The sequence below is a fragment of the Arvicanthis niloticus genome, chromosome 9, assembly GCF_011762505.2.
Source record: "Arvicanthis niloticus isolate mArvNil1 chromosome 9, mArvNil1.pat.X, whole genome shotgun sequence".
NCBI classification, from domain to species: domain Eukaryota; kingdom Metazoa; phylum Chordata; class Mammalia; order Rodentia; family Muridae; genus Arvicanthis; species Arvicanthis niloticus.
In genome coordinates this window covers 492358-513425 of record NC_047666.1, presented here as the reverse complement: position 1 = coordinate 513425, position 21068 = coordinate 492358, and the positions used below count along the sequence as shown (strand labels likewise).

The 21068-nt window shown below is 38.4% G+C and overlaps 1 protein-coding gene and 1 long non-coding RNA gene across 5 annotated transcripts in view; one reads left to right on the top strand and one right to left on the bottom strand.

The window, feature by feature from the left end:
• Positions 1-6305: 6305 nt before the first annotated feature.
• Positions 6306-16629, bottom strand: LOC143443439 (uncharacterized). The gene is made up of 3 exons (XR_013112396.1): positions 16465-16629; positions 8733-8866; positions 6306-7262 (listed from the first exon to the last, which is right to left on the bottom strand). It is a non-coding gene; the product is annotated as an uncharacterized LOC143443439 (long non-coding RNA).
• The window catches only part of Snca (synuclein alpha), a 113591-nt gene continuing 107887 nt past the window's right edge, over positions 15365-21068 (top strand). Inside the window, exons 1-2 of one of the 4 annotated variants that reach the window (XM_034511835.2) lie at positions 15365-15514; positions 17571-17717. In XM_034511835.2, coding sequence (XP_034367726.1) covers positions 17597-17717 — 121 coding nt within the window. In that variant the 5' untranslated portion in view covers positions 15365-15514; positions 17571-17596. Of the gene's footprint in view, positions 15515-16026; positions 16457-16736; positions 16861-17570; positions 17718-21068 lie in introns of those variants that run through there. The other 3 variants (XM_034511836.2, XM_034511834.2, XM_076939862.1) reach the window with 3 other exon arrangements.

Below are 21068 nucleotides of genomic sequence, written 5' to 3'. Positions count from 1 at the left end.
GTTATTTTTGTTATTGGCAGTGGTGTTATGTTTGTATAGCTACCTTCTTTTAGGGTTGTTAGAAGATTACTTTCTTGCTTTTTCTAGGTTGTAGTTTACCTCCTTGTTTTGGAGTTTTCCACCAATTATTTTTTGAAGGGCTGGATTTGTGCTAAGATATTGTGTAAATTTGGATTTTCATGGAATATTTTGGTTTCTCCATCAATATTGATTGAGAGTTTTGCTGGGTAAAGTAGTCTGGGGCTGGCATTTGTGTTCTCTTAGAGCCTGTATGATATCAGTCCAGGATCTTCTGGCTTTTATAGTCTCTGGTGAGAATTCTGGTGTAATTCTTATAGGTCTGCCTTTATATGTTACTTCACCTTTTTCCCTTACTGCTTTTAGTATTTTTTTCTTTCTTTTGTATATTTGATGTTTTGATTATTATGTGACGAGAGGTATTTCTTTTCTGGTCTAGTCTATTTGGAGTTCTGTAGGCTTCTTGTATATTTATGGACATCTCTTTCTTTAAGTTAGGGAAGTTTTCCTCTATAATTTTGTTTAAGATATTTACTGGCCCTTTAAGCTGGGAGTCTTCACCCTCATCTATACCTATTATCCTTAGGTTTGGTCTTCTCATTGTGTCCTGGATTTCCTGGATGTTTTGGGTTAGGAGCTTTTTGCATTTTGTATTTTCTTTGACAGTTGTGTCAATGTTTTCCATGGTGTCTTCTGCACATGAGATTCTCTCTTCTATCTCTAGTATTCTGTTGATAATGCTTGCATCTATGACCTCTGGTCTTTTTCTTAGGTTTTCTATCTCCAGAGTAGTCTCCCTTTAAGATTTCTTTATTGCTTCTACTTCCATTTTTAGATCCTGGACAGTTTTGTTTAATTCCTTCATGTGTTTGGTTGTGTTTTCTTGCATTTCTTTAAGGGCTTCTACCTGTTTACCTGTGTTCTCAAATTCTTTGAGAGTGTTATTTATGACCTTCTTAAAGTCCTCTAACATCATCATGAAAAGTGATTTTAATTCTGGGTCCTGCTTTTCTGGTGTGGTGTGGTGTTCAGGACTTGTTATGGTGGGGGTACTGGGTTCTGGTGATGCCAAGAAGCTTTGGTTTCTGTTGTTTACATTCCTGCACTTGCCTTTTGCCATTTGGTTAGCTGTAGTTCTACTCATACTCACTGGTTCTGACTGGAGTCTGCCCTTCCAGTTATCTTGGTTGTATCAGAACTCCTCGGGGTATGGATGACTCTATGATCCTGAGCTCCAGCTGCTCTGGGTTCAGTGGCTTCTCTAGGATATTTCAGGATATGGAGTCTCCACAGTGGTAGACCAACTAGGTGTTTGCTGTTCTGAATGTAGTTGCTCCTCTAGGATGCTTTGGGATATGGTGTTCCCTGCTCTGCTGCTCTGAGGGCCGTGTCCTCACTAGGATGCCTGCAGCTCTATGGTCTTTGACCTCTCTTGGGTGCCTCTGCAGCTTTGAGGTCTGTGCCTTCCCTAGGGTGCCTCTGGACTCAGTTTCTAGAGGGGAGCAGATCAGCTGGGAGACTGCTGGAGCCACAGGTATCCAGGCCAGAGGTGGAAGGGTAGTGGTTCTCAGAAGGGGCAGGTTCTGGCTGCCAGGTGCCCTCTGGGGGGACTCTCTACTGCCAGATGTGCTTCTAAGGCCTAGGGCTGTGGGCGGGTTCTCCTACCTTCTGCTCTGCAATCTGTGCCCTCCCTAGGGTGCCTCCGAGCTCAGTTTCCAGAGGGGAGCAGATCTGCTGGGAGACTGTTCGAGCCACTGGTATCCGGGCCCATAGCAACTCTTAGAAAAGAAAATGTTTCATTGGGGCTGACCTACATTAAGTTCCAGAGATGTAGTTCATTATCACCATGGTAGAAGCACAGAAGTATGCAGGCAAGCATGATACTGGAGGAGCTGAGAGTTCAACATCTTGGTCCTCTGTCAGCAGAAGGGAACTGTGTTCCACATTAGAACATATCTTTGATCATAAACGACCTCAAAGCCTGCCCCCATAGTGACACACTTTCTCTGGGAATGCCACACCTCCTAATAGTATCACTTTCTATTGGCCTTGGGGGGGGGGCAATTACATTCAAAATACTACATATACTTACCATAACACAGATATTTGTACATTTTATACTATTAAATAGTTTGGATGATTGTCAGGTAGGGTAGCATCTCTTAAAAATAGAACAGACAAGATAATTCAAAGTGTGTGTAATAAGGTATTAGAAGACAATCTGGAACACTGGAGTAGAATTTTTAAAAAAGTGACTATTGAAAATGAAGTTTGAATTTTGTTTAATAACCTTTAAATTGAGTTCTGTGTTAGCTTCACCCTTTCTTTAAATCATTTAGAGAAGAATGACTCAGAAGAAAACAAATTGTTTGCCCCTCATCATTTGGAAATGAACTTGGAGCTAAATTTCTTTAGGATTTGGCTCTTGGATGCCTCTTTGGAGCCATGTTGGCACTGACACAGAATGGCTTTGTTATGTTGGAGGGTACCGTTTTTCCCTTAAGTATCTGAGATTCTGAACATCCTTATGATCTGGTTACTCCACTCATTCCAGAATAGAAATGCTTGGTCCAGAGTTGTTTACAAATATTTGTCTACTTACCTTTCTTTGTTTTTGTTTGCTGGTTTCACTGTCTTGTTTTTTTTTTTTTTTTCCTGTTTGTCTTTTTGTAGACTCTAATGGAAGATCCAGCTTCAGAGGTAGAATAGTGTCCATGAATATCATAATTAAAAGCATGGAGGTTTATTTTTTTAAGAGATGAGGGCTCATGGAGTCCTTTGTTTCCATTGTTTCAGAGAGCTTCTGAGGCCAGGCTATATGTGACAGGATTATCCTGAATGATAACACTGAAAAGAAAGGAGGCTCTAAGAGACCATTTTGTAAAGCTTTGAAAATGATGCTTAGGTTGCAATAAATACTCCAAGACTTTAGAGACTCCAAAGTAAAAGTTATCTGACAAGGAGATCTGCAGACAGTGAGTGGAACCAATGCAAGAAAGAAATGTAAGTTGCAAGCAACCAAAGTGGAAAGTATATATGATCTAAGCCCTTGACACTGACCTATAGAGTTTTCTATTCATCCTGCTGGCTTCCACTCTTGCTTTGGTTCAGTGTTTTCCCACTATGCCTCCAAGTCTCTCTTTTGGGATGGTAATATATATTTTGTGTCATTATATGTTGGAAATTTCTCATTTTGTTTCTTATTATGTAGGGGGTTATAATTAAGAGATTTCCTTCAGTCTGGGAAGATACTTTATACTTTTAAGCAGATATTGTAACTGCAAAAGTCTACAGGAACCAGAGATTGGAAAGTGGTGTTTTGAATAAGAATATCACACATGGTGATTTGAGCACATTTTCCAGTTGGTGCTGCTGCTTGGGGAGGTTTAGATGGTGCAGCTTTGTTGGAGGAAGTATATCATGGAGTTGGACTTTGAGATTATACAACCCAGTTTTACATTCAGTTTGCTTTCTGTTTTCATGTTACTACTAGAGATATATACTTCCCTCAGCTTCTTTCTATACCTCTCTACTATGATGGATTCTTATCTCTATGGAACAGTAAGCCAAATAAACTCTTTCATCTATAAGATGTTTTGGTTGTGGTATCTTATCACAGCAACAGAAAAGTAACTAATACAAATAACATCAGACACATATTCATCGGCTATCATCAGTATAGCTGTGTGCATAAGGAGTTTATTGAAAAAAATCAAAGAGCTTTCAGCTTTTTTCATAAATATCATCTTTAATAAATAATCCTATACGCCCATTTAATTAGAATAGGTGATAGCAGGAGTGGTTTATATTCTGCTTTTGCTTCAGGGAGACAAGAAATGTGTTTGGGAATATGGCAAGCAGTCAAGTTTCCTGGGTTTCCTGTTTTCACATCACACCTGCAGAATATGTCTGGTATCAATAAACAGTGAGGCCTAGCCAAAGATGAGCAAGACTAAAATTTCATAGCAGAACAGCAGGGTATGTGGTCCTTTTCACCAGAAAAGGTTCAGCATCTTAGAGACCTGTCTCCAAGATAATGTCTCTGAATGAAGCCATTTGTTCCCATCAACGAAAAAAGCATGCTCCTTCATTTCTACCTAGACAGTATACAAACATCTCTTCTGCTGCTTCTTGCTCATAATAAATAGTGCCATTTGTGGAATACATGATAATTTTCTCTATTACTTTCCTCTGTTACTATAGTGGATATGGCCCATTTCACTGCAGCCTCATGATCAAAATATTCCTTCTTCTTAAGATATTTTTTACCTCTTCCTTTTCCCAAATAGACAAAATGAACTTAACACTTTCTGGAATAGACCTTAACAGCATAGAAAAAACGTTACACCTTTTAAGTGTTAATTAAAACCAGTAAAAATTTTCCTATGAAATTCTTTCAAACTCTCCTGTTATTGTTGAATGATGCTGACCACATTAAAAATTGCCAAATGTTCAGACTTATTCTTTAATTGTGTTAATGAGTATAATGTGCCATATATAACTCACTCTGAATTCATAAGATAGGGAGTCAACTAGAATCTTCATGCAAGTGTGTATTGAACTAGCATAGATATGATGTAACTCAGTCTTTCTCCACCTCTTTCAACTTAATTTTAAATTTACAATTCATGATAATCTTTTCTATATCTCAAGGGGAGATTTTTTTTTTTTTTTTACTAAGTTACTATTTTAAACTATTTTACTCAGGCACCAATAACTGTCATCACTAACACCACCATGTTAAGGGATGAGTTGAATTGCATTGAATTATGTGCTCACAGTTACCACAGAAAAATAAAATATTTTGGAATAAATCTGTTAGAGACTTTAATTCAGCAACATAGATGTTTTGACAAGCGATCATATCTAAAGATCCTGCTGAAATGCAGACTAGACATATTCCTTTAATGGAATATAGAATATAGACATACCCTTAGCACACATTTTTGATTCCTCTGGCTGGAATATAGGCACACCTTTAGTACCTATCATTAATCCCAAACAATGATATCTATTTGAGGAATAGACAGAAAAAGAATTGACAGAATGAGTCAGAGATAAGATGTGTCTAACTTTCGAAGGAACAGACAGGAAGGAAAGGCTACTTAAACAACAGGGAGGGAGGGAGATTTCAATTTGGTTCAGTTCAGTTCAATTCAGAGCATCTTGATTCTGAGCAGTTCAATTCAGTTCATTGCAGTTGTGCTCAGTTCAGTTTAGAGCAGTTCAGTTCATGGAGTTCAGAGGCAGTCTTTCCCAGAAGAAATATTCAGTCAAAAGCTGAGAAAATCCAATCTGAATCAGTCAGCTTAGAGAGGAGTTTGACCCAGAACAGCTGAATTGAACTAGCCAGCCAGAATCCAGAAGGAACTAGAAAGAGTGAGTTTATTCAGCAGTTAAGTCTTGGAGGTTAAAACAATCTAGGCCTAGGTTAGCAGATAGAGACTGGAAGCTGAAACCTTCAAGGTCTGAGCTTGCAGAGGATTATATTGTACATAGTCTAGAAACTTTCACACCTGGAACTAGAGATAGTACAGAGAAGGAAATGCTCTGGGCTCAGCCCAAGCTGTGTATTCACACAGCCTTGATACAACTCTCATTTCATCTGAGGAAACAAAAGCAACGTATTTACAAAATCTAATTAGGAAAATGAATATTTCTGTAAGTAATAATGGCTGGAGAACACAGTGATTTCCTCACACCATGCTGTGTGTAGTCCACTAGGAATGCCCTGGGTTTCCCCAGCTGGAAGTTAGGCCCAGCTGCTCACTAAAGGCCTCTCCACGGCTCCTCAGGACACAGCCCCAACACACGAGGAAGTCTCTGGGTTTCCAAAACAGGTTTATTGGCATGACAGATGGTGGATGGATCTGGATGCACACCCCACAGAACACAGGGCGGACCTGAGTTAAATAGGGAGGGGGAGAGGGAGGAGGGACTGGGGAGGAATGCTTAATTGACTCCACCCTCTGGCCTTCAGGTACCTTATTAGTATGTACATCACTCTAGGGCCTGGGGCCTGTTCACGCCCTCCACCTGTGTATGTGAGTGAAGGGCACAGGTTGACTAAAGATTAGACCTCATGTCAGGCCCAACATATACCCATCTTTCTCTCAAATTCATTGCCTCATCTTTTCAAAATTGTTCTTATACTAGAAAATATCATCCTGAGTGACGTAACTCAGACCCAAAGGACATGGATGATATGTACTCACTAATAAGTGGATATTAGTCAAAAACAAACAAACAAACAAACAAACAAAAAAAGAGAATATAATCTACAGAACTTTATTAGGTTAACAAGCCAGAAGGCCCAAGGGAAGATGCCTCATCCCATTTCGGAGAAAACAAAAAGCAATCACAAGGGGGCAGGGGTGGGGCAGAGGAAGGAGGAACCTGGGTAGAGAGGGGACAGGGAAGGTAAAAGGGGAACATGATCAGGTATTGAGGGTGGGGAATCAGGTATGAAGCCCTGAGGGACAGCAGAAAGAATGGAAACAGGCAGCCTTGGGACTTAGGAAGTGGGGGGACCCTTTAGAATGTACCAGAGACCTAGGAGGTGAGAGATGCTCAGGAGTCAGAGGGAGGGACTTTAGATGAAATGCCTAACAAAGGGTAGAAGGAACTTGTAGAGTCCATCTCCAGTAGATAGACAAGTCTTCAAGTGGAGAGATGGGGTTGCCATCTCATAGTCAAAACTCTGATCCAGAATTGTCCCTGCCTAAAATCCTGCAGGGACAAAATTGGAAAAGAAACTGAGGAAAAGGGGTGCAATGACTTACCCAAATTTGAATCGAGATCAAGGGGAGGTCCCAGGCCTAACATTTACTTTATGGTGTGCTTACAGACAGGAGCCTAGTGCCCAAAAGGTAGCTGAAAGGGTCAGATTCAAATACTTATACCCAACCAATGGAAAGAAGCCAGGCACCAGGGACTCCTGTGATTGAATTAGGAAAAGGCTGGAAGAAGTTGAGGAGGAGGGCAACCCCATAGGACGACCATCAGTCTCAACTAACTTGGACTCCTGAGATGTCTCAGACACTGAACCACCAACCAGGCAGCATACACTAGCTGATATGAGGTCCCGACACATATACAGCATGAAGTCTGGCCTCAGTGAGAGAAGAAGCTCCTTACTGTTGAGAGACTTGAGGCCCCAGGGAGTGGGGAGGCCTGGTGGGGTCAGGGCAAGGGGATCTCTTGGAGGAATGGCATGAGGAATTGCTGGAGCATGAACAACTGAACTGTAAAAAAATTAAAGAATAAAAAATTTGTTGTTACAACTTTTTGTATAATTATTTTAATATATTTTAGTATCTGTAATAACAATAATTAATATAAATATAATATTAATATATAATACATATGTTCTTCTAAATACAAAAACTCAAACTCCTTGGTCTGTATGATGTTACTTGTGTGTATGTTTTCAGGGTTGGTCATGTGGTATTGGATAGCTCTTTCTTGGGGAACACTATTTCTACCAGTCTCACCACTCCTTAGGTACCTGCAATTCTTGGTTTAGAGTCTGAGGCCTCGTCAGCTCCCATTCAGATTAACTTGTTTGTTGGTGTCCTCCTGGTTTGGGTCATGTTTAGAAAGCCATGATGGTGAGACTTTTGGGTATAGTTTCTGAAATTTCTGGGAGACACAATTTAACAGCAAACTCCCTGCTCTTCTGGTTCTCACAGTCTTTCTGCTCCGTTTTCACAAGTACCCCTAAGTTGGGATGTGGCTGCACAACTCTGAATTTTAATTGGTTGTCATTTTCTGCAATGGTCTTTGCTGTCTATTGCAAAGAGAACTTTCCTCTATGAGGGAGGAATGAAAATTATACTTACAAAGTATTTTTTAACAGGAAGGGTGATATGTAGGAGGAGCTAAGGTGGGGGGAGTACTGAGAGGAAGAGAAGGAGTAAGGAGAGGAGGAGAAGAAGAAGAGGAGAAGCTAGGTGATGAGAGAGAGAAAGAGAGGGGGGAATATGGAGACAGTTGTTCACATGTCTCCACCAGTCAAAGATAGTTGATATATCTAGGCTGGGTATTAGGTTACACTTCTGATTGAGCATTACCAAACTTATAAAGCCTTTGATTAACATTTTTAAAAAATGTATAAAAGCAAAAAGGAAAAGGGGGCATGGGATAGTGGTTTTCTGGGGGGGGGGATGGGGAAAGGGGATGGCATCTGAAATGTAAATAAAATATCCAATAAAAAAGAAAATTATACTTACTATAAATATAAGGACATATACTTAGAATATAGTTAGGAATTATGATTATTTGTAGGTTCTCTAAATTCCATGACTTTGCAAGCCCTGGGTAGTTGGGTAGGTTTCAATTACCAGACATGATTTCTTTCTTGTTATGCAGGACATAAATTCAATTAGATCTATTGGTTGTCACCAAGGTATGCATGCTACTTATAAACCCTAGGGGTTATCATTCTATTGTGGTCATTTTTTTGTTTCACAGGTATCATAGTATATGTTGAAGAAGTTTAATTCAATCTCCTTGAACTTCACATCCAGATATTAATCACCTTTTACAGAATTATATTTTCTTTTCCCCTAAATAATCTAGGAATCAGTATAAGTGTTAAGTGAAAATATAAGTGTAAATATAAACATTTATGAGCCAGTAATCTTTCAGCTCTAAGTCAATTCTTGTGGCCGCTTAACCACGGTTTCACCACTGATTGGAAATAACTTACTTACCAGAGTAAGACTAATGATGAAGGGTTTGTATTCTTCTTCTTCTTCTTCTTCTTCTTCTTCTTCTTCTTCTTCTTCTTCTTCTTCTTCTTCTTCTTCTTCTTCTTCTTCTTCTTTTTTTACCAGTTAGCAATATTCTGGGCACATATACAGATTTGCCTTTAGTTGGGCAAACTTCAATTGGGCATACATTCCTATTAGATATATTGGTTTCACCAAAGAAAAGCACAGTAATCTGATTACTCTTCTTTTCTGTTTCTGAAGTATATTGTATAAGCTAAGTGGGTCATCCATCATCACAACACTTGTTACACACTTTTGTTCACTCTATGCTTAAGAAGACTTTAGGACCAGGATGCCTATTCATATCCTAATGGATGGAACATTTTTTCACATAAAGAGTACATAACTTAGATAAATACCTAAGCAAAAATTTTACATGGAGAATTACTTTGGCAAAAACATTCATGGAAAGTGTTTTATCAACAGTTTATAAAATGGTAAAGCATGTTTCTTTAACATATAACATTATTCTTAGGATGTATATTTTATAATCATTGAAGAAAGACAATCTTTAATATAAAATTTTAATTAAGTTAAAATTTTCTTTGCAAAGAAGATTGATACAGTATTGAGTTTAATTTTCCTGTCATCATTGACCTAATTTTCTTTAATTAACAGCAAAACAAAGCATTCTATGTGTATAGTATGAAGTCTGTACATCTTGTCACAGAAACGTTGATTTCTAATCTGTCTTGAGTGTTATTTTAACTATTTAAATTATCTCTATAGATAAGACCACAGCACAAGATAATTAAGGAGTTAGAATACTCATTCACTTAATTATTGCCCCATACACTTACACAATAATCAATTCATTAAACACAGCTCCACTTTACATTTGAAAAGTTGTCAAATTGTATATATATATATACACATATATGTTTATATATAACATGTAGTATATGTATGCATGCAAATGTGTTTTGATGTGTTTTCTATCCTTTCCTCTCCATTTTAATATCATTAAAAATTATATGATATTTCTTTGCTTGAAAAGAAACTTTACACATTTGAGCAAAAAAAGTGAGATTTTTCTTCGGATAATTACAATGTGTGAAGATGTTTAAATAAGTGGTTTTTGGGTGTACATATTTAAAGATTATCTGTGAACCATCTATATTTTTGTTATGAATTAGAGAAATAAATATGTAGAAAGCCCTATTTTTTTTCAAAAGTTTTTGCCCCATTTAGTGTGGCATTTTTTAAAAAATTGGATATTTTATTTATTTACATTTCAAATGTTACCCTCTTTCCTAGTATCCCCTCTGCAACCCCCCTAGCCCATCCCCTCTTAACCTGCTTCTATGAGGGTGCTCCCCCACCCACCCATCCACTCCCACCTGACTGCCTTAGTATTCCTCTACACTGGGGCATCAAGCCTTCACAGGACCAACGGCCTTCCCTCCCATTGATGCCATATAAGCCTCCTTCAGCTCCTTCAGTCCTTCCCCTAACTCCTCCCTTGGGGTCCTTGTGTTTAGTCCAATGGTTGGAAAGCCCTATATCTATAGTCTAGGTTTTGACAAGTAAAATAAGAATCCATAGCTCTATTCTTTCCATCTTGTCCATGACACAGACAGTCTCTTTGTAAATTACTCAGGCTTTCATATTCTGCTATAAATACAAATGTATAATAACTTGAATTTTAATAAGAAAACTGAAGTGGAACTTAAATGTAAATGGTCTTGAAGATGCTATGTTTAGAAGCTAAAATATTATTTTACCCCTAATTTTATTTTCTAATTTATTTAATTACTTGTTCTATATTTGATATGGAATAACAAGCTTTGACAATACTGATGACACATTTTATATAATGTTATAGGAAATCTTTTAAATGCCGTTTCATACTCTCAAATTATCTAAGCAGGTAAAAAGTATTAGACTCTTTGAGCTATTTGTGTTATAACAGACATGCTCATTTTATTGACATTTTGTTATTTCTCTCCTTGAAAGTCATGATAACCAAGTCAATGCTGTCAGCAAAACATAACTCTTCTTGATACGCTTTTCATCCATTTATTTTTCCCTCTGAACATAAATATTACTAAAATATATTTGTCTCATTAATATGCCCAATTTTGCTCACATGAGATAATAGAAGTTGGATTTAAACAACTTTTATATCTGGTTGGAAATATTTTACATATATAGTAAGATAAAACTATTGATGGCAGTAACAGACATTTCAGGTGTCTTGTAAATGGACTAAAAAATGATGCAAGGCTGCAAATAAGGCTCAAAGTAATAACAAATGAAAAGAAATGCTTCCTAGCTCATTCCAAAGACCAATTTACATACAAATTTCAACTCACGCTACTAAATAGATGGTTTTGTGATCAAGAGCTCAAATTGCTCTTGAGACAATCTGAGTTCAATTCCAAGCACCTACATCAGGAGGCTCAAACAGCCTGTATCTCTTACTCTGGAAGATCTTATACCTCTAGGTTCCTTGAACACTGAATTTATATTTATATACCCCTACATAAACATATACACTAAATTAAACATTAAAAATTATGCAGTCATTCTTAAAATTGCACTCAGTTGAATTATTTCTAAGAACTCTCTTATTTATTGCTGGCATTACACTAAACAAATAAAATACCTGCCCTGTTTTACAGAGAAGATTAGAGAGGTGAGGAGCTAGCTCTAACTCATTGCTAGCCTATAGCAGCACACAGGTCCATCTGGCATCTGAGTTGTATGTGAGCACCCTCTCTCAGATTTACCTCCTGCTTTCCAGAGTTGATTGCTTGCATTTCTTGGGTTCATCAATGTGATCTTTTTCTAATTTTGAAGCAAACAATTCTCTTTTATTCCAAAATAGCAAATGTATTTTCTATTTGGTTTTATAGTCTTTAATCTTGAAATCATGTACATCTTCCTGTTCATAGGACTACAGCAAAGGTTGTGATGTTTAGAAAGATATCCAACTGAATTGTTTGTATATGCCATGATATTTTCCTGTGGTGAAAATTTACACTTGTTCTTCATTGTTACTCATTACCTTCTGCTACCTGTGAAATAATAGAATAGATTGCACAAGAGGTCAAATCAAGGATTTTCTTTAGATTCTACATTCTCTTTACAATGATTTCTCTTTTTTTTAAATCCAGAGTAACATTATTGTTCTGCCTCAAGTTCATGAACCTTTGAAAATGAAACACGATATCATCTTAAAGTCATGTATTGAGCTTCTCACCTGCATCTCCCATATAGATTTTAAGGTCTGTATCTATCTACATCCTCATCCACATCCGCATCCGCATCCGCATCCGCATCCGCATCCGCATCCGCATCCGCATCCGCATCCGCATCCGCATCCACATCCATCTATATCTATCTATGCAGATCTCAGCAGCACACATCTCATATGATTACAGAAGATGAAGAAGGGACAGGCAGATACTAAGAAGCACAGCCCAAAGATAAACATATTATTTCTGTACTCACTTGAGCACTTTAAATCCATGATTTGCACCCTTTTAATAACTTTGTCGCTATCAGCTTCCTTCTCACCATGACATTTCACTCTACTTTTTTTGTAGTTTTGCATTGCCTGCCTCAGCACAAACCTCAAAACTCACTTGTTTCATGGGAAATCAAAGAGAGTGCAGGTTAAATATTTATTTGCCTACAACATTAATCTACAGCACAATTATTTGATTAAGCCCAGTTAAGACAATGCTATTGGCATGGTAAAGTATTAAATCTCATTCATGGAAGAGCACCTGGTAGCAAATGTACACATCATCCACATGTCCCAGTAAGTTGTTCTTTCTTACACTACAGGCCAGTTATTGACTTTAAGTTTTAAAGTTATTTTCAGAACAAGGCTTTGTTATCCATAGGGGTGTGAAACAGAAAGGACAAAAGAGCATGAATGCCCAGTTCCTTTCTTTCTTATGGAGGGCTGCATCTCCATTATAAATGCAGAGACAAGAAGCCACAGGTGGATTTTAAAAACCATCAGCATAGTTAAAACAGTTGCTTACTGTGCTTACAGTGCTTTGAAGTGTGGATAGAATAAAATAACTATAATAATAAAATAGCAAAAATTATTTTACTAATTGTAGTCTTTTATTGTCTGTGCACATGTGTGTGTACATGCATGCATGCATGCATGCATGCAAGCATGTGTGCGTGTGTGTGTGTGTGTATGTGTGTATGTGTATGTGTATGCAGAGAAAGAGTTTGCAACACCAAAGAACACTGATACAGATACTCCAAATATAACTGATATGTGTCTTTCTGAGGATCTCAGCTCCCAATTTTTCATAGTCATATTCACATTTGAGGGCTATTTGTAACACAGCTTTTTTTATTTTTTATTTGTAACACATTTTTACTTTCCATCCCTGATCTGGGAGACTTCACAGAGTCATTTACAATGATAGAGGATTGTGCCTTTGGGAAAAACCTACTGGATTATCTCACATCTGATTCTGATGTGATCTGAGTCCAGTGCACTCTTAGAGCTCCAGTTTCTCTGTCTACAAAAGTGACACAAAACTATATTTATCCCCTTGTGATGATTAAACGGTCCAGCACCTCTGTTTTTTGCCAGACATAAAGCACTGTGCATAGATGCTGAGTTATGCTCCATTGTCGGAAGCACAACTATTCCAGTGAGTCCCATGTTGGCCGACTAATGGGCCCTAAAGTATCTTTCATTTTATTTCTCTTTTAACTGAATGCCCAAAGCTTAACAGGAGATCCCTGTGAACTTATAAATATGTCATATCAGGAAATATATTAAGTAGTTGTCACTGCAGTCTATCAAGCTAACTGAATTTTATGGGTCACTGTGAAAATGCATTATTGTCAGCAATAAAAAAGGAAAAGAAAGTAATAAACTGCTGATTTATGCAACAACATAGGTGAACTAACACATGCTGTCTGGTGTAGGCAAAGGCCATATACTCCATGGACATGCACAGAATCAAATAGAACTATAAGCATAGATCAAAGAGATAAAAAATTTCAATTTATCTTTTGTCTTTTGAGATTTCACCCAGGTCATACAACTGGCCAGACTGTGTAACTGCAGATAATGGAATCCAGACAATGCTATGGCAGGAACCACATCTTGACCAGTACTGCTTAGTTTTGTATGCAATGGACCTTCTAGATATTGAAGTAGTCTCTCTTCAAAATGGTGTGTTATAACATGGACTTTTTCAAAACCTGGAGACACTTAAAATTGGAGCAGTTCACTCTGTAAGCTATATTTCAATGTAGAATATCATTTGATGTCATTGTGGGTATTTCAATTGTTCTTATATTTATGAGTGTGTGATAGAATGTTCCCAGATAGAAAAATATGAAAAGTTTAAATCTCTAGAAGCAGAGGAGTTGATAGTGACAGAGTAACCATGATGCACAGAATGATGCTTTCAAAAACTGTGAAAGCTGGTGATCTTTATGTAGGAATCTCACTCTCACAACTGTAAATATGTTTAAATGTTTTACATACTAAAATTTCAGAGGAGAGGCATCATCTGAATTCACTTTCTCTTCTATAAATGAAAAAAAAAAAAAAAAAAAAAAAAAAAAACCCTGGGTAAATAGACTATAACCTGGTCAAGTTCTGAGGGCCAGAGAACCAACTCCCAGGTACAACCAAAACAGGCCTGGGAAAAAATTATCCTGAGGAGACATTTATATCCTTTCATCTGACTTCAGACTATTGACAAATAGACCCCAAGAAATTGGAAGTCCTCTAATAATTGCTAGGGAAAGGAAAAGGCTGAAGCCCTGTGCCAGTTATAGGGTGAGCATGTCTCCTAAGAAGAAATATCAAAGATCAGATACTTTGTCAGACCACCTTGCAAAAGAGACAGGAGTGTGTACAGTGATGGTAAGTGGAAGCACACTTTGACCAGTACTACTTAGTCATACATACCTCCTGACTTCTATTTAAACAAGATAAAGTTGGGGACACTGAACCTCTCTGTTCTGCTTCTCAATGTGGCCACATTGAATTACTCCCCGTTTCCATATTTTATTATTTATATGTTATTTACCTGGCTTGTTGAGGACTGGTGTCCTAATTTACCAGGTTGGGGATGCTAGAGCCCAGGATCTGACCCTATCTACTGCAGGAGCGCCACCTTCTTCCTCTAATTTCAAGTAAACTTGGTGTGTGCCACTACTGTGTAGGAAGATTGATTTTTAAAAGAAACAACAAGAATGGAAGGAGATGCTTAAGCAATAAATTTTGATCACATTATTTCTACTCTGCATTTGTGTTTTTATCTGCCTCTTTCCTATCTATATAGCATATCAAACCAGTTGCTTGCCTCTTGTTTCAAAATGCTTTTTTAGACTTAAATTTATTTATTTATTTATTTATTTATTTATTTAGCAGGATTCAGAAGTCAACTGACTGCGAAGATTAGAGAAAATGTTTTCCCTCCTACGACTTTTTTGTTTGTTTGTTTGTTTTAAATACAGTAAAAGCTTGTATTTTAGCTTCCAGTGCCCAACCCAAGTTCAGAATACAAGAAAGGAAAGCAAGGCACTCTGCTGGGGGAGGAGCTTGGCACTCAAATCTACTCAGATATAAAACAGCTATATTCTGCTTATCTCAGAAAGAAGTGTAAATGTGTTTAAGTAGCACAGAAATTGTCTCAAAGCCTGTGCATCTATCTGCGCGTGTGCTGGGGTTGAAAGAAGAGATTGTTAGCTGGAGCTCCATGCAGCCAGAAGTCGAAAAGGTAAGAGGTGTGCAAAATCTGCCATTAAGTAGGGGCAAAGGAAGAAACTGCCTGTGAGTCCCAGAGAATGAATCCCACAGGCAACCCTGTAAAGAGGTTCTCTATAGAAAGCCACTTTTTCAAGTGCAAAAAAGCCTGGAGGCAGCTTGTTTTCGACGGTTAGGGGATATTTATTCCTTGCTTCACAGATGGGGGAGAAAAAAAAAAATCAGCGTCTGGCAGCCGCTGATTGGTGGAAAAGAAAATGGTGATAGTGGAGTGGGAAAGAGGATTTGCTGAGCCTCCCCCTGCCTCCTCGACCTGTAACTCTTCCTTAGTCGGCTCCCCTTCACACTCAGAACCGTTTTATACTCCTTCAGGGTTAAAACAAACAGAAATCTCCGGTGGTGTGAACAAAAGCAACTCAAAGAATGTGTGCTCCCTCCCCATTGCCTGGCTCGGCACACAGACCATTTCAGGCGGTCCGGCCCTCTGGTGTCCGCGTCCGGTGACTAGTCTCGGAGGAGGGGGGTCGCCTAGAGGAATTGGGAACAGGCTGAGGCAGGGAAGGAGGAGGATAGGGCAGGAGAGACGCCAGACAGCTCAAGTTCATCCACGATAGAGCCTGAACTCTAGGTCAGGCTCAGGCCATCCTCTCTTCCCTCCTCCCGCGGAGCTTGCTCCTGATACCCACAGTCCTCACGCACCTCCATCCAGTCCCCTCCCTAGGAAAAGGAGCGAAGGCACGGGGAAGGCGAGAGGCGGGGAGAGGCGCTGACAAATCAGCTGCGGGGGCGACGTGAAGGAGCCAGGGAGCCAGAGCGACCGGCAGCAGACGCCAGGAGACCAGCAGGTGCTCCCTTTGCCCCTGTCCCTCCGCCAAAAGCCTTCCATCCTTCTTGCATTGAAATTAGATTGGGAAAAAGAGCAGGAATCAGAGTTCCGCTGAAACCTAGGGAGCTGGTAAGTACCTGTAGATGAAGCAGCTCTGAGGATCATGGAGAGTCCTCTTTAAGAGCCGGACCGCTAGAGACCAACTACAGCTACCTTGGTGGTGGGGAATGGGCCAGTGTGTGGAAAGTAAGTAACTCGGCTTTCATTCCCCTGGAGACGTGTTCTTCCATCCTTCCTCTCAAAGCCTGAGGGAAAGGCCAGGTTGCCTGTGGCATCTGCTTTTTCAAGTGTAAACGCTAGGGTGTATTTCATGTTGAGTGCTGGATGCTGGAAGCTGAGTGCTGGGCATTGGGTCGAATTTGAGCATCCAACTTTTATGCGCCAACCCCAGGGCATTTCAGCTTCTTTATATAGAGGAAGAAGGGTGCATTTGTCCAATAATTAATAGAAGTGCAGAGCACAGTAGGCAACAGGTGATAAGGGGTTAATGAGCACAGCGTGCAGGGTTTTTTAGAGGATTCCAGTGGAGGACAGAGCTTCTTAGTTGGGTGGTGCTCAAGTAAGACTACTCAAGTGTATGGACAGAACCTGCTCTGGGCAGATAGCAGGCAAAGAGCTAGTGGTAGGTGGAAGGACTTGCAAGATTAGAAAGGCTGGGCTACAAGCATTTGGTGTGCAGTTTCCTCCTTCTGTATTAAACAGTTCCCCTCCCTCCCCTGTCCAAAGAATGACTTCTCTCTGGGTCTTTTTTTTCCTTCTTGCCTCTACTTCATGTCTACCTACCCCACCCCGCTCCTTTTCTTTTTACTTCGAATGTCTCTTTTGGGCCCAGGGGTAGAGGATGTCCATCTCCCTTTCTGTAACTCCACTGCTGAAATGTGTAAGAATAGTCAGGTGATCCATCTTGATCCATCCCATCCTTAGGTGGCATGACTTTTTACCAGTGTTGAGTTGTTGAACTAGCTCACAGTAATCAACACTGTGCCCAGTTCAAAAAAAAAAAAAAAAAAAAAAACCCAAACCACTTACACCAGGATGGGGGGGGGGGGTATGCTGATTTGTGTGTGTGTGTGTGTGTGATTTTTTTTCCCCCCTCAATTTCATTTCTTTTTCTAGCTGCTTTAAATCTTGGGTTTTTTTTTCCCCAAATTTTCTAACTCAAAATGTATTCTGTATTCTCTAGTGTGCAGCAAAAATACATCTTTAGCCATGGATGTGTTCATGAAAGGACTTTCAAAGGCCAAGGAGGGAGTTGTGGCTGCTGCTGAGAAAACCAAGCAGGGTGTGGCAGAGGCAGCTGGGAAGACAAAAGAGGGAGTCCTCTATGTAGGTAGGTAGTGACACTGTGACTAATGAGTTGTGGTGGCTGGTGTGTGGAGTCTGATTCGTGCACATCACAGCTTCTCAGAAGAGTGACAGCTGTGTGGAGGTGAGAGAAGATGAACCTGAATATTAGCTCTCAAAAACAAACAGAAAACAAGATTTTTCTTTCTTTAGAATTGTTAATTTTGTTATTTACGTGGGCTTTTTATTTGGTTTTCTGTTTCTGTGTACGATTACACTGAATTTTAAAAATTGGCAACTCATGAAAAGTAACCAAGAAGGTGCTTATAAATCAAAGACATTTATGGCAGCAAGCTTGGTGGCACATGCCTGTAATGCCAACATTTGGGAAGTGGAGGCCCAAGGATCAGAAGTTGTTGGTCATCTTTAGCTACCAAGTGCATTTGATATCAGTCTGCATTATGTGAGACTTTATAACAAAATAAAATGAGCCGCAAGTACTCATGGGACTTAGATTTCTTTCATCATCACTATAGCTAATACTTGCTAAGTTTTAAGAATTATAATGTTTAAAACAAGACTTTTGCATGATTTTGCATGTAGTGAAGATACAACTACTTTGGCCTCTCAATGGAAAAAGAAAAGAAAAAAAAAAAGAAAGCACGTCTTCTTTAGCAGATCTCCCTTTAGGGATCGATTGGTCAGTGGGGATGCAGAAGCTCAAGGAACCTCAGAAACATTTGTGTAGCTCGCCTGTCGGAGATCATGCACACCAGGAACAGTAAGAGGTTGACCCTTGCTGCCACTTTGCCTGGCTGTATGCCTTGAAAGGTGGGACAACTCTCACTTTCTCTGTCTTTCCTTGTGTTAAATTGGCTGTAACTTTCCAAATCCCTTCCAATGCTTCAATGGAAGGAATAGACACACATGCACACAGGCTCATCCCCAGCAAGACACAGGTGCACATTGGAGCACAGTTGCATGGCTCATCTATCTCTCTTTCCTTCTCTGAGCACTGTTTCCACCTTCTCAGGAAGGTATCTATCTTGGTAGAAGACTCAGGGTAAACTTTCAGATTAAAAAGTGATGGAGAGGGAAGCCATGCTGACCCTCCAAAAGATCAGTGGGGAAATTTACACTTGCAAACATTTTCACTAATGCATCTTCTCATTGAAGTTTCTAGCAGATTATCTTTCCTCGTTCTTCCTAGAATAATTTTGCATTGAATTTATTTTCTTTTTCTACCTTAAAACATCGTTTCAGAAAGTCTTGAAATGAAAATTGTAAGAGAAAGGTGTCAGTGAGCTAATTTTAGAGTTTTTTTTAATGAACAGTGAAATATAATGTTTTAGATAGAATTCAGAATATAAAAGCAGTAATTTGTAGATTTTGGGGACCTCAATTCTTCTACATTATGCAATTACAGGCTTGTGACTAAATTTTTTACCTCAGTTGCTTAAAAATATATCTTTCTTCTTGTAGATCACTAATTTAAAAAAAATTAGAAGTTATTGAATTAGTATATTACTCTTTCTGGATAATAAATGGATTTTATCAAGTAGAACACGTATTTGTTTTTATTGTTAATTGTGAGTTTGGGCAAATTAAATGATTATATTTTTCAAAGATTAATTTTGTTGTCCTCTGTGAAGTGATTTTATTGAAAGTGTAATTTTTAATATGTCTAATGTTATTAAAATTATCAATGTCTGTTATTATATTTAACACATGTATAATTAATCAATTGCTGATTATATTCTGAAGTCTAATTAAAAGCTGAACACATGCATAGAGTTTGGGATGAAGAGTAATGTGTGAAGATAGAATGAGAATTCAGATATTTGTCAACTTCTGTTAATGTTCAAGCACATATTAGAAAGTCTGTCATAGATAATCAGGTGTACTGTTGACTATATTGATTATTGCTTAGATAATCAACTGTGTTGTTGAAGTGTGAAAGCAACCATAGGCAAAAACCAGTCTGAATCTGCTTTAATCTTTATTGACCCAGTGGTTATAGAAAAGTCAAAGGCATGTAGACTCTGGACTGAATGTGATACAGGCCGAAATTTAATTCAAGCCAAGTGACTTCTACCTTTAACATCATCAGGAGGTAACTTAATGTCTTTGAGTCTCCTCTCCTTTTTTACACATAGTTCATAAAAATGCAACTGCTTTGCAAGAGTTACTAATGTTATGTAGTCAAGGTAGTAACTGATTGTATTTTCATATTTAGCAACCATGATTCTTGTCAGAGAAGCTGTTCAATTTAACTATTACTTGGCCAACATGATTTCTTATTTTTTCATCCACGATATAAAACTATTATTAATAATTAACCAGAAGGATTAGAAATAATCCAGGCTTCAACCATAGCTCCCGTGGCACAGTGCTTGTCTGCCAGCATTGCAGCACTGGGTTCTATCCCTGCACCATAAAACGATAAAAAAATAAAAGGTTATAAGTAATCAAAAAAATTTAGATTTCAGCACTTATGGCTGAAAAGACTTGGCAGAAGTCTCATCTCATCTCTAATAACAAATGCTTTGGACAACTGCCTTTCAAGGAATTGAAGAACTGCCATAGTAATCAGTGTGCTGATTCTCTCCATGATATTTGCACAAAAATTAAATTAACATATTTTAGTTTTATAATCAACAGTCTCAATGGTGTGATGTAGAATTATAAATTGAATTTAAAGTCAAAAAGTTTTCTTCACTTCATGTTAGTTTTATAGTAATAAGTTAAAGAAAATCACCTTCAAATTATGTTTCACTGCTTGGTGAGCAGCAGTGTGCACACATCTAACTCCAGTCTCACACGTGACTTGCAACATGTGGTTAGATACTCATCATATAAACTAATGATATAATTTCATTCTCACAGCCCTTTCCAATCTGCACCCTTGTGATATCCCCAAGACAGGGTTGGGGGCAGGACACCCTTCTGGGCTCACGCCACATCTGTATCATGCATTATACAGCACTGAGGGCTTTGCTTCAACTATTTCCTTTTATTCTTTTGCCAAGATCATGATTTAGATTTGATTATCCTTTAGTGAAGTGAAGAGTTAAATCTGGACTCTGTACTGGGGTGAGGTGTGGTTCTTTATTTTCAAAATGAAAATTCCTACATATGCTAATTTAAAGAGTATTTAGTTGACTCCTTTCTAAAATATCATTTTAAATATGATAGACAAAAAATCACTTAAGGCTATGCTTATATATGTTCAAAACCATTTACTAAATACTTTAACATACTTTTGTACATGTACTTAGATCATCTTATTGATTATATCATTCAGCTTATAGAAATGTACATCTTAATTTTAAACAATTTTGAAATTAGAAATTACCTCATAGTAAGTGTTTGTCAACTTGATAGGAAGTAGAGATAA